General features: G+C 36.9%; 1 protein-coding gene across 4 annotated transcripts in view; it reads right to left on the bottom strand.

Moving 5' to 3' along the window:
• The window catches only part of slc23a1 (solute carrier family 23 member 1), a 59,841-nt gene that overhangs the window by 3,399 nt on the left and 38,791 nt on the right, over window positions 1-17,651 (bottom strand). For 3 of the 4 annotated variants that reach the window (XR_005636270.1, XM_039775771.1, XM_039775772.1), the window contains 6 exons: window positions 16,756-16,876; window positions 16,167-16,323; window positions 14,704-14,851; window positions 12,599-12,704; window positions 1,908-2,037; window positions 1,524-1,667 (listed from right to left, as the gene is read on the bottom strand). Coding sequence is in view for 3 of the 4 variants with exons in the window: in XM_039775771.1 (XP_039631705.1) it covers window positions 1,524-1,667; window positions 1,908-2,037; window positions 12,599-12,704; window positions 14,704-14,851; window positions 16,167-16,323; window positions 16,756-16,876 (806 nt within the window). In the remaining variant the exon portion in view is untranslated. Of the gene's footprint in view, window positions 1-438; window positions 491-1,523; window positions 1,668-1,907; window positions 2,038-12,598; window positions 12,705-14,703; window positions 14,852-16,166; window positions 16,324-16,755; window positions 16,877-17,651 lie in introns of all 4 variants that reach the window. The other variant, XM_039775773.1, reaches the window with a different exon arrangement.

The raw sequence follows: 17,651 nt of genomic DNA, 5'->3' as shown, positions 1-17,651 counted from the left end.
TATTTTAATTGTGCATTTTAAGATGTGCTTTAAAGATATTATTATAAATCAGGCCTGTGTGTGAATATGTATGTTATCCATGCAGGCTTTCACCCAAAGCTGACAGGATATGCTCCTTTAAACACTATGATGTAACAAGCAGGTTTAGGATGGGTTGTTAAATGTTTACAGTATATCTACTAAAAAGCATGTTTTTATTTCTGTGCATCACCAAAAGAAAAATCTCGCCCATTCCAACCCTGCTTTTTGCATTACAGGATCACAGATTGGCTGAATCCATCCTGACTGCACCAGACACAAAGTAAGAACAAACTCCACACAGGGTGACAGTCCACCTTACTGGAAACCCTCACTCTCAGAAACCAGAGGACATGCAAAAAAAAAAAAAAAAGACCCACACACACACAGGGAGAACATGCAAACTTTACACAGACTGACCTGGCTGGATCCTAGAAGCTAATCATCATGTCACCCAAATGCCAGAGTTCCTCTTTTTCATTTAAAGAACAATGCAAAATAATAAAACATAATTCAGTCAAAAAACCATAAGTGCAATAGTATGTTCTGAGAAAATCTTTAAAATGGGACACAGTCAAAAACCCATCTGGCTCAGACAGCCTTATGATAAGAGAGCCCCTTTTAAAGTGGCTCTTCATATAAAACAGAAAAAAGAAACGTCAAGCACAGGGCCAGTAAGCATTAATGAGTTCTTGCCAAATTCTGAAAAAATTCTGAACAGATTCTCATAAATAAAACTTAATTCTTTCCCCAATTTGTGATTTGTTTCTGATTAGAATATTGTAACAGATTTCATAGAAAAAGATGTTCCATATATTATTACACTTCATAATTCCATTAGAGTATTAGTAAGGATTTTAGATCCCAGCCTGAGAGATATACAGATATTTTGCCCAAAATGATTTAAGTGCAGGACATTATTCCCAAAACATATAACCTAGTGAGGCAAGTGTCTGTTGACATCACTCACAGGCTGGATTTTACGCTAGGTATGCTGGAGTCTACAGCCATTTCAGATGAGAGATGTTCCACTGACAAATGAGTTTTGATTAAATTACAGTGTGCTTGAAATAACGTATATTGGAAATGGCTGAATTTCACTCTCTTTCTGAATTTCTAATTGAAAGATCCCTTTTCCATTGTTCAAAACCATCAAGTGGTAAATTTCTTGAAATGTATTAATTTTCTCTGGAGATGATGTATGTATGTTCATCTATATCACTTTTGAGGTAAATACCAGAATATCAATCTATTAATCAAATCAATATTTGATTTCAGATTTCATTTGGAAAATGGCCTTACATTTGGACTAGTGCTTCTTCATTTCTTTAAAGGATCGGGTTGAAAAGTTAGACATTGAAATATTTAAGCATTATATTTTACATTATGGATGTGAATTAATTCAGGCTGCAGCTTAGCTATAAAAGAGATGGTAAATAACATTTCTTGACTTGTTTTTTTTTTTTGCAATTCAGCAATTGGTAACAAAATTTTGCAGGACGTACCTGTGCTGATGGCTTTTGGGTGGGCATCCAGATAATTTGGTACAGTTAGGCCAAAAAACATAGAGAACCCCAAAACAAAGAGATTTCGTGAGGAGTTCATGTCTACAAACTGCAAGTTAGAGAGTCCAACTGCTGTTATCATACCTAAAATATACAGAAAAAGAGGAACTGTTAATAACTGTGAGCTGGACATTTAGAGGATAAGTGACTGAGGAACAATAAGTGTTTAATGGAGTTGCAAGTAAAACTGTTCTCATCAAAATGGTATTGTATATTTTATTTCTTTTAAACTCATTGTGTGGGTTTAAGATTTCAAGTGTACTCCAAATGTCTTTATGCACAGCATATCAGCTAAGGTCCATAGAAGAGACATGCAGCGCTTACCAAATAGCGTGCAGAACATTCCACCAAGAATAGGATCTGGTAGTGAAGCAAACAGGGCTGTGAATTTCCCAATTGTTCCCAAAATTAACATAATTCCAGCTCCATACTGAATTACCCTTCTGCTACCAACCTGAAGAAACCAAGGAGAAAAGAAAACAAAGTGAAATCCTTTCTGTGTGGGATCAGTGAAAATCTGCTGCTGGACTGTTTGAAATGGTTTTACAATGAATGCTGTTTTAGTGCTTACTCCATTTATTCTAACAGGCTAGCATATCCAGACTACTGTTACAAAAAAAGAAATGTGTTGAACTTTGACTCTCTCAAAGAGAAATGAACCACAGTATGCTGAAAAATAACAGACTTTTAATATAATTGGACTTATGCGGCTGTTACGGCTGCTGCTTCACGGCTTTAGCATCATGGATTTGTATCCCTGAATCAGTTACCACTACATTTTGGTTCAAACATTTTTTAAACCGTGTAAAACTTGCTGTATTTCCACATTCTAGAGCCGTTTAGGTTATGTCTGTCTTTGACCAAGAATTAGCTGGCAGCAAGTGGCTGTGTGAGCTTGTACCTTGTGACATACAGATATCCACCCAGGGTTTGCTTTTACCATGTTCCCAGTGCTGCCAAGATAAATCTCTCTTAATTGAAACCAGTGGGCTCAAAAATGAATGAATTAAAGAATGTTAGATAACTAATTAGAAATATATTTCATCTCTGATAGGTTTAGATTTTTGGACCTCATATTCAAAGACCCAGGGGGATAAATGAAGCCTATCCCAATAGTATTAAATTCAAAGAAGAAACCAGCCATGGACAGGGCAGCAGTGCACACAAATCCACACCAGACCAATGGTAAGTTGACAGTCAATATGCCTCACACAGAAAATGTGACCAGTCAAGTTCTTTTCCAGGACTTTGAGGGCGTGAAGCAGAAGCACTAACCACTATGCCATCACATTACATTCAAAAACAACAGAAACACCCACAAATTGTCTAGCCTACTTATTCAGTTCAGGATGTTAGGTAGTAGATACCCATTCACAGGACACAATATAAGAATCCATCCTGGATAAAGTCCGTCACTGGGCACACTCGCACACTTACATTAACACACACACAATCTCTCACACAGGCCCAGTCAAGAGCTGTCAGGTAACGTAACCTACATGTCATGGGATGTGGGAGCAAATCAGAGTACCCAAAGAAAAACATGCACAGACATTTCTAGAAATATACAACCAGTACACAGATTGCAACTGGGCCAGAAGCACTAGCCATTGGATCAACTTGCCACACATTGTTAGTGCTACTCTCAATAATTTATATGATGGTCTAACCTTTCAAAAGCTCCAAAAAGAAAAAAAACCCTCTTCACTCTTTTCTCTGTACTGACAGTACTACATCTATGCTAATAGTCCATGCCCCTAATTCACCTTCCCAGGACAAAAAGCACAGGCTTTTCAATTCAATAATTATTGTCACGGTGGCGCAGTGGGTAGCGCTGCTGCTTCGCAGTTAGGAGACCTGGGTTTGCTTCCCGGGTCCTCCCTGCATGGAGTTTGCATGTTCTCCCCGTGCCTGCGTGGGTTTCCTCCGGGCGCTCCGGTTTCCTCCCACAGTCTAAAGACATGCAGGTTAGGTGATCATTGGTGATCCTAAATTGTCCCTAGTGTGTGCTTGGTGTGTGTGTGTGCGCCCTGTGGTGGGCTGGCACCCCACCCGGGCTTTGTTTCCTGCCTTGCACCCTATGTTGGCTGGGTTTGGCTCCAGCAAACCCCCGTGACCCTGTAGTTGGGATATAGCGGGTTGGATAATGGATGGATGGATGAATTTATTAAAAACATATAACATGAGGCTAGGGATTTGCACTGGCAATCAGAAGGTTGCCGGTTCGAATCCTGTAAACACCAAAAGTGCTCTTGAGCAAGTGCAAGTGCCCTTTAACCTGCAATTGCTCCATCCTGGGTATGATGTTAATCTGCATCCAGCCCTGCAAACCTGGTCGGTTGGTGACAGAATTGGCACTCCAGCAACCATAAAAAAACCTCCCACTGTTCTATTCCATCTGAATTAGTGTGGTGTCGAGGTGTCACCTTGTTGTATGGCGGCACTCGGGTCCTAATCTGGGATCCTGCATTGATTTGTCATGTGATGGGTGCAGCAACGCACTGTATCAGCACGTGCTCCTAACCTCTCATACATTTCATACAATCAAGTAAAACATAACATCAAATCAACCCCCACCCATTAGAAAGAGAGGAAGAGAAAGGAGTCTTTTACCCCAATATAAATGCTTCTTCTAAAATTTTATTGATTACATCCTGCCAGGTTTTAAAAAATGTTTTGAACAGATCATCTAAGTGAGAATTTGATTTTTTCCCATTTCAAATAGTATATAACATTAGTTACCCATCGACTTTAAATGAGGTGGATTACGATTCTTGCAGTTGAACAAGATAAGTCTACGTGCCAATAGTGAAGTAAAGGCAGTTACAGTTTGTTTGTCCTTCTCCACTTTAAGCCCATCTGGGAGTGCACCAAACACAGCTGTTAATGGATTAGGAGGGATCTGAGGCATTTCAAAACTTTCATCCAGAATGATGTTAATTTGGTACAAGCCTGACACATGTGGCCTTGTGAAGCTGGGGCTCGATTGCAACATTTGCAGGTTGGATCTTGCCCTGGAAACATTTTGGACAATTTTAAATGAGACAGATGTGCTCGATAAAAAAATTTAAATTGAATAATTGAATGTGTTGCACATATGAAGCTGGAGTGAATTCTGTGCATGGCTGCCTTCCACTTTCTGAAATGTTGAGTAAGAGATCCTTTTCCCATTGTACTCTGGGATATTTAAAAGGAACAGACTTTAAAATGTTTTTATATATTACAGAAATGCTGCCTGAGTCCCCAAGACTGATCAATATCTCTTCTGGAATAGGAACAGGTGGAAGGTGAGGAAAACTAGGCAGATTCTGTTTAGCAAAGTTTCTAATTTGGAGATAGTGGAAAATTGTGTTAATGGGAGATTACATTTGGAGTATACTTGTTCATAGGATGCAAAGACATTATTTATATACAAATTTCTAAATGATTTAATCCCATACATTTTCCAACTATTACAAACTAAGTTTGAGAGGGTGTAAAAAGATGGCTATCATGTAAAGGTGCCACAGATAAGATATTCTCTAACTTGAATTGCTTACTACATTGGTTCCATATTCTGAATGAATGAAAGAAAAATGGGTTGTTAGTATATTGGCAATACCTTGTATTTACTGGAGTACAAAGCAAGGAATATAAAGAAGTGCTGCAGGATTTAATTTCTATTGCAGATCTGGCTAGTGAAGAAGAACCTGATGTTTATACTGTATTACTGATTAATTGTGGGCCAGCGCAAAAATATCTTCCTGGGCAAAAGGAAACCTTATCAATTTCCTGGGGCAAGAAATCGACTTGTGACCAGTCCAACAGGTCAAACCTGATGTGCCAGACACCCTTTACATGGCCCTCATCAGGCCCTATCAATTCTATTCTATTCTTTAACCCCTATTGACTGTTATAAATTATACATAATAGAAGCATTAACTTTGCAAACTAAGAAATATGATTTGTATTTTTCACAAATTATAATTCTTAATTTTCTTGCCCTCTCAATAGATTTAATTTCCATGGAATGTATTCCTCTGGTATAGATTAGGTTTGTGTAATGATGTTTTTATGCAGGTATAGAGTCTAATCACAGGATCGGCAGTTTATTCTGCAAAAATGTGTGAAGGCCTTTCAAAAGGTTCTCTGTGCCTCATCCAAAAGATAATCTATGGACATTCTCTGTCATCTGCAACTGTGATTAAAAGTCAAAGTGAAAGGAGTAGTGTACTGATTTTGCTTTCATTTGATACAGAAATCAATTTTTTGCTTGTAGTAATAGTTGATGCCACTTTCAAATTGCTTTCAAAACACCAGTTCACTCCAATTAAATATTTAGTTATTGTGTTAAAGACTGTTTTTCTAAATTTCTAAAAGTGCAACTTTTTTAGTACAGTAAAATGTTAAAATGTGGGAATAGAAAGTAATGGCAACTGCATAAAATCTAGCATACTGTATTTTTTTATGCAATAGTTACAAATTCCACTCCTTCCACACTCAAATGAATTCTAATGCCTTATTTAACAAAAGCAGCAAGACGACTCTGTCTGTCTGTAAAACTACAAAAATATTTGCTTTTACTATCAATTAACAAAATGTAATCATTTCTATGTCTAGGGATTGTTTCTACCTCGCGACCTATGCTTGTTGAGTTAGGCTCCAGCTCTCCTGTGACCCTGATTAGGATTTACAATATGGTATTTCTATATTGTATAGAATGTGAAGTTAGCTTTAGATTAAAAATAACTTACATTTTATACTAATACTTATTTGTTATTTTGTTATTGTTAATTCTGTTTTTAGTATTCTTGTGTTTTCCCTCAAATTAAAGAAAATTATCCAGTGAAAATAGTGCCCATAAAAAGTATTCACCCCATGTGAGTTTTCACTTTTTATTATTATACAACAAAGAATAATAACGAATTTAACCTCGATTTTTTCATACTGATCAGTAGAAAAAGACTTTAATGTTAAAGTGAAAACAGATCTCTGCAAAGTGGTCTAAAATCAATTACAAATATAAAACAGAAAATAATTGATCACGTAAGTATTCATCACCTTTAATATGATACAACCATGGTGGGCAAAGTAGACTTTGACTGCTCTGCTAGGCTTTAGTGGCACAAGAGGCCTGTTAAGACAGCAGATTTATCAGGGATGCAGACATCCCGCTTCACCTTCCCCCAGTTACAGTAAGTGACTGAACTCTTCGTACAATGAGCAGCCTTTACTTCACATGATACCAAAGGTGTATCAGTCGCCATATTTGTAAAAGGCTCTCTGCCAACCCATTCTGATCAAAGGCGACAAATAAACACTCAAGAATAACAGGATAAAATTCATTAAGTGTCAACTGTGATGGACAAAATAACACACCTACAATAAGGCACTGGTTGTGTAACTGGAAGTGACTTCAATCCAATCATGAGAGCTTATACACATACGCAGAACACCACAGACAAATGATCATGCAGCAAAGAGAAAGAATGCCCACCAATGCAAGAAGAATCCTCTCCACCTGAACTGAGTGCAGCAACAATAGCCACAGCTCCCCACAACATCAGACATACCTTTTAAAGACTTGGTATCATAAAACTATTTATCTGTGCCAAGATAAATCAGAACTCTAAATAACCAGTAAATAAGCAACATCTTGTATATTATATGTTTGTCTCATCTGTTTTACATCCTGTCGCATATGTCAAAATATATATGCAGTTATCATATTTCTATAATCCTTGTTTTTATCAAAAATTGTATTATTCTTATTCTTAAAACATGTACATTTCAATTACCTTGATATAAGTCTTACAGCAGAGAAAGGTAAGGTAAAGAAAGTAGTAGCCTTACCAAATGAATTAATTATGGGCATTGTCGAAGCCAAAAGGATAATTAAATCTCTTCATAGTCCTACAACTAAACCACTACTGCTGTAGTCAACTGGTTTTTGAAATTACATTATTAGTTAGATGGAGATCAACTGTCTGTACTCAAGAGGTTTCAATTGATTGTAGTTTAAATGCATCTTATCTGAAAGTCCATCTTGTTGTGAGACAGTATCGTGGCTTACACTACACAATGAAGAGAAAAGAACACACCAAGAACTCAGTGAAAAGGCAACAAAAAAGCAAAAGTCACCAAATGATAACAAGAAAATATCCAAGTCACTTAGTGTCCCTTGGTGTCTAGTTAAATCAGTCATTAAGAAATGGAAAGGGCATAGCACAGCTGTAAATCTGCCTAAAGCAAAATGTGTGATAGTGCAAGAAGACTTGCAGAGAAGGCCACCAAGACACCTATGATAACTCTGAAGTAGCTACATGCTACAGTGACTGAAACAGGACAGACTGCATACAACAACTATTACCCTGGTGCTTCACTAGTCAAAGCTTTACGGGGGAGTGGAAAAGAGAAAGCCACTGTTACACAAACAAGCATGACACCTCAAGTAGAAGTTGCCAAAAGGCATATAAGAGACATTGAAGTCATCTGGAAGAAGGTTTTATGGTGTGATGAGACCAAAATTCAGCTTTTTGATCATCATACTAATCCACATGTCCCCATTGTGAAGCATGGTGATGCAAGCATTATGCTGTGGAAATGCATTTCTGCAGCAGGCCAAGGAAGATTTGTGAGGGTAGAGAGTGAAATGAATGCAGAAAAATACAAGGAAATCGTGGAGAAAGACATGAGAAAAACAGCAAGAAATCTGTCCCTTGTGTGAAGATCTGTTATCTAGAAGGACCATAACCCCAAGCATAAAGTCAAAACAACTTTGGAATGACCCTAAACAGCAATGCTAATGTTCTGAAGAGACTTAGTCAGAGTCCAGATTTCAGTCCAATTAAGAATTTGGGGATGGACTTGGAAAAGGCTGTTCACTCACGATCCTCTTATAACCTGACAGAGCTTGAGCGGTTTTGCAGATAAGAATAGGGATAAATTGTTGTGTGGAGGTGTGCAAAGCTGATAGAAACCTGTGCATGTAGACTCAAAGCTACCAAAGGTGCATCTACTAAGTGCTGACTTTGAATACTTATAAGATTGATTATTTTGTGTTTTATATATCTACAGGTCATTCAGAATGTATTCAGACCTTTTCACATTCTACATATTGTTATGTTGTAGATTTAATTTTAAATGGATAAATTTGCCATTTTTCTCATCAATATGCACTCAATAACCCACAATGACAAACTGAAAAAATATTTGCAGAAAGGGTTGCAAATCTATTAAAAATCAAAAACTGAAGCCTCTCATTCATATAAGTATTCAGACCATTAATTCAGTACTTTGTAAAAGCTCTTTTGGCAGAGATTACAGCTTTGGGACTTCTTGGGTAAGTCTCTACAAGCTTTGTAGATTTGGTAAGTTAATCTTATTCTTCCCAGCAGATCCTCTCAAGCTCTGTTGGATGGGAAGTGTCTATAACTGCCATCTGCGGTTCTATGGGGTTATAAGTCTGAGCCTTGTCTGGTCATTCAAAGACACACCAGTAATTGTCTTGGCTGTATGCTTTGGGTCACTCATGCTGAAAGGTGAACAGCTGCCCCAGTCTGGGGTTGCCTGCCCACTGGAGTTGGTTTTCTTTAAGGACCTCTGTTTATTTGCCTGTGTTCATCCTCCCCTCAATTCTTACCAGACTGTCTGCACCTAACTCTGAGAAGCGCACCCAGAGTATTATGATGCTGCTAGCTACCACCATGCTTCACCGCACAGATGGTATTAGGCAGGTGGTGGGCAGTGCTTCGTCTTTGCCAGACAGAGTGCTTACATTTTGGGCCAAAGAGTTTTTTTGTCTGATCTGACAAGAGAATCTTTTTCCTCATGCTCTCAAAATTCAAGCAGGCTGTCATTTGCCTTTAACTCAAGAGTTGCCTCTGTCTAGCCAGTCTAGCATAAACACCTAACTGATTGATCTCTGCTGAGACTGATGTCCTTTCAACAGGTTCTTTCATCACAGCAGAGGAATTCTGAAGCTGTGTTAGAGAGAGCATTGGGATCCTGGTCACCACCCTGGCCAAAGCCATTCTTGCTTGGTTACTCAGTTTGGCCAGACAGACAACTCCAGGAGGAGTCAGATGGTTCCATACTTCTTCACTTCACAATTATTGAAGATACTGTATTCCTAGGGAAAAGTCAAAGCTTTAGAAATGGCTTTATTCCCTGGCCTTGGGCTTCATGACACAGTTTTTGAACTGATGTATAGTGTAAATTGTGGGATTTTATATACTAAATAGGTATATACCTTTGTAAATCATGTTCAATCAATTCAATTTTCCAAAGGTGGACTAGACACAATCAGTTCTAAACACATCAAGGAAAGTAAAGCAAACAGAATGCACCTGACCACAATCTAGAGACAGGAACTTCAGCAAAGCATCTGAATATAAATACATGAGAGTTTATTATATCTGAAACATGTTTTCACTTTGTTGTTGTGGGTTACTGAGTGTAGACTGAGGGGCACAAATGGCAGATTTACACAAAGTGTGCAGAAAGTGAATGGATCCTAATATGTTCCGAATCCATAGTAATTAATTTAAGTTACCTTGCCAAGATCTGTTTTTTAACATTGATATTAGAGTCGGTTTCTGTTTATCAGTGTCAAAAAGCCAAATTAAGTCCACTGTGATTCAATGTTATACAACAATAAAATGTGAAACCTTCAAAATGGGTGTATCCTTTTTACTGTATACACAGTAAAGGTTTCTATACTCCACCACTGTCCTGGACACTATATATTCCCAGTATCTGATATGTCTAATGTTGGATTCTGTTTGGTCCCACTCTGTTCATTTGCAATACAGAAAGAAACAACAAGGGACACACCTTATAAAAGAGCAACAGTATGAGAACTATATGAATTCACTGTTCTGTTTTTAAATAATTTCAAACTTAAGGACTGAAATAAAAAGACAAAAGAAAAATACATGAAATGTAAACAGAGCTCACCCCCTTTATAGTCATCAACACCGGAAAAACAATCTATATTTTATTGTATGTATTTATGTAGGTGTTTTTATTGCTGCATCCTCTGACACATCTGACAATGGACATGCATTAACTGTGTATTGATTAAAACAGCATTCATATTAAATATACCTAAAATGAGAGTAATGCAGACAAGAAAAAAATATTAGCTCTAACCATGCTAGGAAAAAGCAATCATAGACTTACTTGGCTGACTTGCATTGTCACAAACATGCTACATTACTGACATGGCATATGACAAAGCATTCTAGACAGTGGCCAACATTTCTTTAAGCAGCTATAATTAGATGGCTGTTGAAGAAGCTGTGTCTCTTGTGGCTGCTGTTACTATTACTAAGCTTGCTTTCTTTAATGACTGTTAGTAGTAATGTGAGCTCTGTATTTGGCTTGACTTATCATACAAATGTTACAACTGGTGTACATTACACACCGAGAAGACAATGAACCACTACAACAGCTGCTGTCCTATTACTCTCGCAAAGCCCATCCTTTTTTTCCACCAGCTGCAGTATCAATTCATCTGTTTCACTTTCTTACAGTATAAAAAACATTCTGTTTGGAGTTTTGCATATTTTACTTCGTAACCATTCATAGGAAGTGTTGAAGCCTAATTGTATTTCTTTGCTAAGCCTTTCTTCTCTTATGTATAAATCATAACACTATAAAAACAGAAGGAGGTCTTAACTTTACTAGAAAAATAAAACATGCTGGGATATCAACTAGTTTTGTTCTATTATAAATTATGTGCTTTTTACTTATACTTTGTGATGCACTTAGATATAATTTTCCCACAGATACTTTACAGTTCTACTGTTATATTTAACACTACCACTATTACTAATAATAATAATTCTAAAGACAATATTCTTTTTTCATGTTAACAATTGGTTTAAGAAAAAGGTTTACACTTAGAATTCTTCATTCTCACAGGAAGCAATCGCTTACCAGCAAGAACATTTATGGTACTAATAATTACAGAATACGCAGTGGCCATGGGCAGTCACTCAGAAACAGGCTGTGGGAAAATCAGATCTCATTAATAGGGCAGTTTATTTTGTATTTGACTGCAGAATAATTTTGCATTAAAAATTGTAACCACAATCAAGTCCAAACTTAATATGCATTGGAGCATGGCATTTAATCTGAACTGAGAGTGTGAAGATTAATCAAACCAGCTGACCCACAGAAGAAAGGTCCAGAAGAGCTATGATTGCTCTCATATACGAATTCAGTGCCACCACTATCATGTAACACTGCATGCACAGCACAGTTACAATATTCTACTGTGAGACCATCACTTTTCATTAATAAAGATTTTTTAAATGTATTTATTGGATTTAAAACCGCATTACAATCTGCATGTTATGGATTAGTAAAGCAAGCAGTGTTTAAGATCTCCAATAACAGCTTTTTTCAAATATCCCTTCCCTTATCCAAAGAGAGAGAGTAGAAATGACAAACAGTTCATGTGAAGTAACAAAAAGTAATGGCATAGCCAGAAAGTTAGCAGTGAAGGTTGACATATTTTAAGAAAGTTGCATTTTTTCTTTAGAAGGTATTTTTAAAGTCTATATCAAATAGAATATCCATAGATGAAGATTTTTGACTTATCTTCATGTCTGAAAGCCAGATTGAAAGATTGTGTTTTGGGGCCTTAGCAATGCTAACAAACAATTTCAGCAAAGTTTCAGCCAGTTGATGAAGAATTTGGATGTAAGTAAGTTCATCCAGAAATACCCAAAATGGCTCAATGCTAGAAATGCTACTGCCTTTAAGTCTACTGTCTGTTGTCTTTATGTCTACAAAGTACTAACATTTAGACTACAACATGAAGTGTCTGTGACATTATAACAATTAAAGCATGTTACATTAATTAAGGGTGAATTTTTGTATGTATACTGAGTTAAACATGAAGGCAGTGACATAAGAATTTCTAATTGTTCTGAGGCAGATTAAGTATTTTGAAAATGCACTTAATATTTAAGACTCACAGTCATTTGGTGGTTTTTTTTAGTGAGCTTTAGATAATCTGCACATACCTTTGTTATGCCAAGAACTCCAATATTTGGACTTGAAGAGGTAGATCCATTGCCAGTTCCAAGCAATCCAGCAATAATACAAGAGATACCTTCAGTAAAAATTCCCCTAGACATGCAAGGTTAAGAGTACATACATTAATTTCTTCTATCACAGAATCAATTAATATTAGTTGTCATCATGAAGACTATGCAACCATCCATCCATTTTTAAAACTCTCTTATTCCAATACATGTTTGCAAGAGGCCATATTTATTTTCGGGCAGATTAAAAATATATTTGCAGATAAAGGACCATTAATCAACCAAACACACACCTCTTTAAGGTGTGAAAGTAAGTCTGAATATGAAAACCCATGCAGACATGATGTAAAAACTGCATAGAGCTAGTGACTATTAAAAGATGTGACTTTAGGTCCCTGGAGGTGTAAAGCAAGGGTACATGCCATTGTTGTGCTATAATACCATACAAAATCAATCAAAAACAGTACAAGAGAATAATGCTGTGTTATGAGGATTGTGGCAAGATCCCAGATGGAGGTATTCCTGCTAGAACAAGAGAAGAACACAACTACTGTGGGGGTGTGGAGGGGTAGTTTGGGAGCATGCACTGATACAGCACATTGCCATAAACACCACACGACAAACCACCTCAGGGTCCCAAATTAGGACCCAAGCGCAGTCGTGCAATGGGTATCATCTCAGCACCACACTAGTTCAAATGGAATGGAACACTGTGAGGTTTTTTACAGTGGCTGGAGTGCCAGTCCTGCCACCAACTCAATATCATATTTATGATGGAGCAATTGCTGGTTAAGGTCCAAATACCTCACATCTGAAACACTAGGGGGAGCTTGCAGAGACTAAAAAGCAACGAAGGCCTTGAAAGAGGTCAGCATATTTAGTGCAAAGTTGGAGCACAGAAGTATTTAGAGAAGGGTGGGCAGGTCAAGAACAGTTCTGGGTGCCCAATGCTTTATTTAGAAGCAAGGGTATAGGAATGCAGCATGTCTAGGGCTGCCAGAAAAGTACAGCTGCTGGTTTAATATCTGCAACAACATCACACTATGCACCTATCTTCCCAAACCTCTTGACAATGAGATACAATCTAGGTCATCTCACAGAAGTACACCCAATGGAAAGAATTTTTCCATTCAAAAAAAACAAACAAACAGTGGTTCCATCACTTAATAAATTACTTCTAAATCTATTTTTATTTCAAATTAAATATGGAAATATTTAGTCAGGCTTTATTTAGTGACAACAGGGTATATACTAGATGCTCACATAGATTTTAGGCACCAGCCCATATTCTACATGACCAGTCTGATTCTTTGAAATGTCTTGTAACTCTTGATGACAATAGACCAGGTAGTGAAATAAAGTCTCAGGGGCCACAAAGTATTCATGCATGTGCATCAAAAAGCATTTGAGCTCAAAATATTAATTAAATTGGAGAATTTACACAATAAGGCCATTATTAGGCATTTAAAGCATTCAAAGCATTCTTTAAGAATCACTTTTGATGCCTCAACAAACCATACATCTTTATGGATGTCCATGGTCCCCACAACCCTAAATTGGAAGTACCGGATGTGTACTCATTATTATATTTGAGTTCTGTATTCATGTAATATGATGTTATAATTTAACTGTTCTGTATATTGTATTTGAAGTAAGACCACAAGATGGTGCATTACCTAACACTGCTGAATCACAGATCCAGTTTCCCTAGTATGAATCCCTTGTTGGGTTATTTTCAGTACAGTGTTTCATGATCTTTCAATGTTTGAATGGGTTTTCATATAATATTTCTCCCACATCCTCCAATTGTGTACCAGCAATTCTGTATTAGACCCAGTACAGTATGAATGGGTTTTGATGCGTGTTAGTAGCCTGTGATAGATTAGTAACCTGTCCAGATTTCTTTCCAACTTCCCACCTTGGGTCATATGCTGACAAGATAAGCAGGTCTGAGAATGTATGGAGGTACCTGAAATAGTGAATGTCATGCTCAGAGAATATGAGCTACGCAACTTCGGTGAATGAAACATGCATACATCAGTCGTTTACAGCTATACTTAGTGCACCCTACTTCCCACACGTACCTGTTAATGGCATGAATCGGTGGGGGTGGCGCTCCTGCAAGTCTTGCACAAGCATAATAATCCCCAATAGATTCTATAATACCAGCAAGTGTTGCACTGAACATTCCTAGAACACCAGCTGCAGTCACTGTTGGCAAACCCCATTGGCCTGCAATGGACAGACAGAGAGAGGTGTCATCTTTATCATCTAGCACAGTGCTTCTCAAACTGTGGAGCAGGCCCCCCTATGGGGGCACAAAGTAACAAAAAGGGGGGTGTGAAGATGTGAAAAAAAGAAAACAAGAATCGAAAATATGAAAAATACATCTATTGAAACCAAAACAAATTAAATTAAACTACATTCTGATACTAGAAAAATAAATATAGAGTTAGATAAATGTCGATAAAAGTTAAGTACTGTAGGTATAATAAAATATGCATCTATGATATATCATTAATAAAAAAAGAACAAATTGGTATTAGTGGGCTCCTTTCAAATAAATGTTAGGGGGGCGTGATTAAAACTGTTATGAAAACTCGGGTCGCAAATACGTAAAGGTTGAGTAACGCTGATCTAGCACTTCAGAAAATGTTCAGCTATTCTCATTGAAAATTATCTATTTCAATGAGTTCAAAATATGAAAAACTTTGAATGGATAGCTGGATGGCATACAATTTACTTATTATTGTATTAGTTAAAACATCTTCAAATATGCATAGATGTACAGTAAATGAATACCTCCTATTTCCAATTTTACACCAATTCTTAAAGGACATTCTTTTCAATAGAATGGTCAAAAATGGTTCCTATCTTAACAAGGCAGTAGCTCTTAAATAAAACTTTATCAGAACTATGAGTAAATATCTAATCACTTACATTCTGCATATATCACAGGCTAACCTATACTACACTAAAAGCGCATTTTCTGTTCCCAGCAAAAGTCAGAAGCACTGGAATTTTCCTTTAGGTCCTGTGATCACACAATTTGACAAGCAGCGGTCCACCAGAAGCAACAGCATAGCCCAAGATCAAAGCACCCTACAAAGTACAGACTACTGTATATCATACATTTAATGAAAAATCTGAATGCAAAATTCAAAAATTTTTCATTCTGAAAACAATCATTTTCCCATTTAATTGAAAATGAAAAAGGAAAAAAATATATTCATACTTAAATAAATATGTAGATAATAATAATACAAGTTAAAATGTCATAATTTGGTTTCCATTATTTACTTGTCATTTAAAAATATGTGCAATGGCATAGGAATTGGAATTATTAATTACAACACAAAGGACAATATTCTCTCCATCCTCCAGGGAGACATACAACCGAATAATGAGAGATTACAAATGCTCCTTGTTCATTAGTCACCTCAATCAAGTGAAAATGAATTTACTTACATGAATTGCCTAAAGATTCTTCACTTCATCAAGAAAAAAATTACACAAGGCTTTCAAGCAAAAAGCAAAAAACACTTACATGGATAAGGCATTCGAAACCATGGCGCAATGGACATTATTTCTCCTCTGGCATCTGTACGTGCTTTGTGGCCATACTCAGCCGGATCCTTTGGTAGTACATCAGTCAGTGTAAGAATGTAGCAGATCAGCCACACTACCATGATAGCCATGATAATCTGATGGAAGCAAAACAGCTTTAAAGTTACATGAAAAGAGGCAAAATACATATGAGGCAAATCCTTCATTTGCAAAACTCAAATTGATTAAAAAAAGAATAAAGGAATTTTAAAAAAATCTTCCAAAATTCTCAAAGATACTAAATCCAGTGGACTTCTAGCAGATAAACCTATACTGTAAAATCAAATCTACAAATAATAATGGGAACCTGGGAGTATCTGGTAATGCTGAAGGTACAGTGAGCCATGAACAAAGTGTCCCAGGGATAACCTGCCACAGAAGTGACAGAATGAAAAAGTGAGAACACATAGGGATAAAAGTGAGTTGAATAATTTTAATTGTAATTTCTTTACATTCTTATACTAAATTTAACATAAAGTGTGCAAAATAATTATAAAAAAACAAACAAACAAACAAACAAAAAAACTTACAGGAAACATTTTGAAAATCTGTATCTTTGCAGTGGTACAGCCTTTGCCTATCTTGTACATTGGGACAGGAAAAGAAAAATTCCTCAGATACTGAGCAAATAATACTATCAGGAAGATAGACCTGTAAAAGAAAAAAATCCAGGTAGTCAGCTCAATTAAAAAAGCTCAATAGGGAATTAATGCCATTAAGCAGGTGCTGAGATTCCCGAGCAAACAAAACCATTTATAGTAGTATGGCCTGAAATATGAACGCAATGCTCTCAATACTTCTCTGTCAGTTCTCAGCATTACTTATAAAACTGACATATAAAAAACGTTAATTAAATGGTATACCAATCAAATATCTCAAGAAGCATTCATATTACTGCATATAATATTTCTGTTTTTAGTTAATTCTGTAAAAAGAAATTATTCTCAAAAAGTCAGATTGTAGATATACAATGTTCCAGCACATAGAAAGTATAGAATAAACAATACAACATACTTTAATATACAAAAATGAACAATATTGCACAGAAATGTTACAATCAGCATGTTTTAGTTCTTCCGAGTTTCAATGTGATATGATAATTATAATGTACTGATGGACAAAAATGTCTTTAAAGATACATCCATCCATTTTCCAACCCGCTGAATCCGAACACAGGGTCACGGGGGTCTGCTGGAGCCAATCCCAGGGCACAAGGCAGGAACCAATCCTGGGCAGGGTGCCAACCCACCACAGGACACACACAAACACACCAAACACACACTAGGGCCAATTTAGAATCACCAATCCACCTAACCTGCATGTCTTTGGACTGTGGGAGGAAACCGGAGCCCCAGAGGAAACCCACGCAGACACGGGGAGAACATGCAAACTCCACGCAGGGAGGACCCGGGAAGCGAACCCAGGT

This window comes from Polypterus senegalus, chromosome 13 (genome assembly GCF_016835505.1).
Source record: "Polypterus senegalus isolate Bchr_013 chromosome 13, ASM1683550v1, whole genome shotgun sequence".
In the NCBI taxonomy this organism is placed as follows: Eukaryota; Metazoa; Chordata; class Cladistia; order Polypteriformes; family Polypteridae; genus Polypterus; species Polypterus senegalus.
Note: the sequence above shows the minus strand (reverse complement) of the source record. Positions and strands in the feature narration are given on the sequence as shown.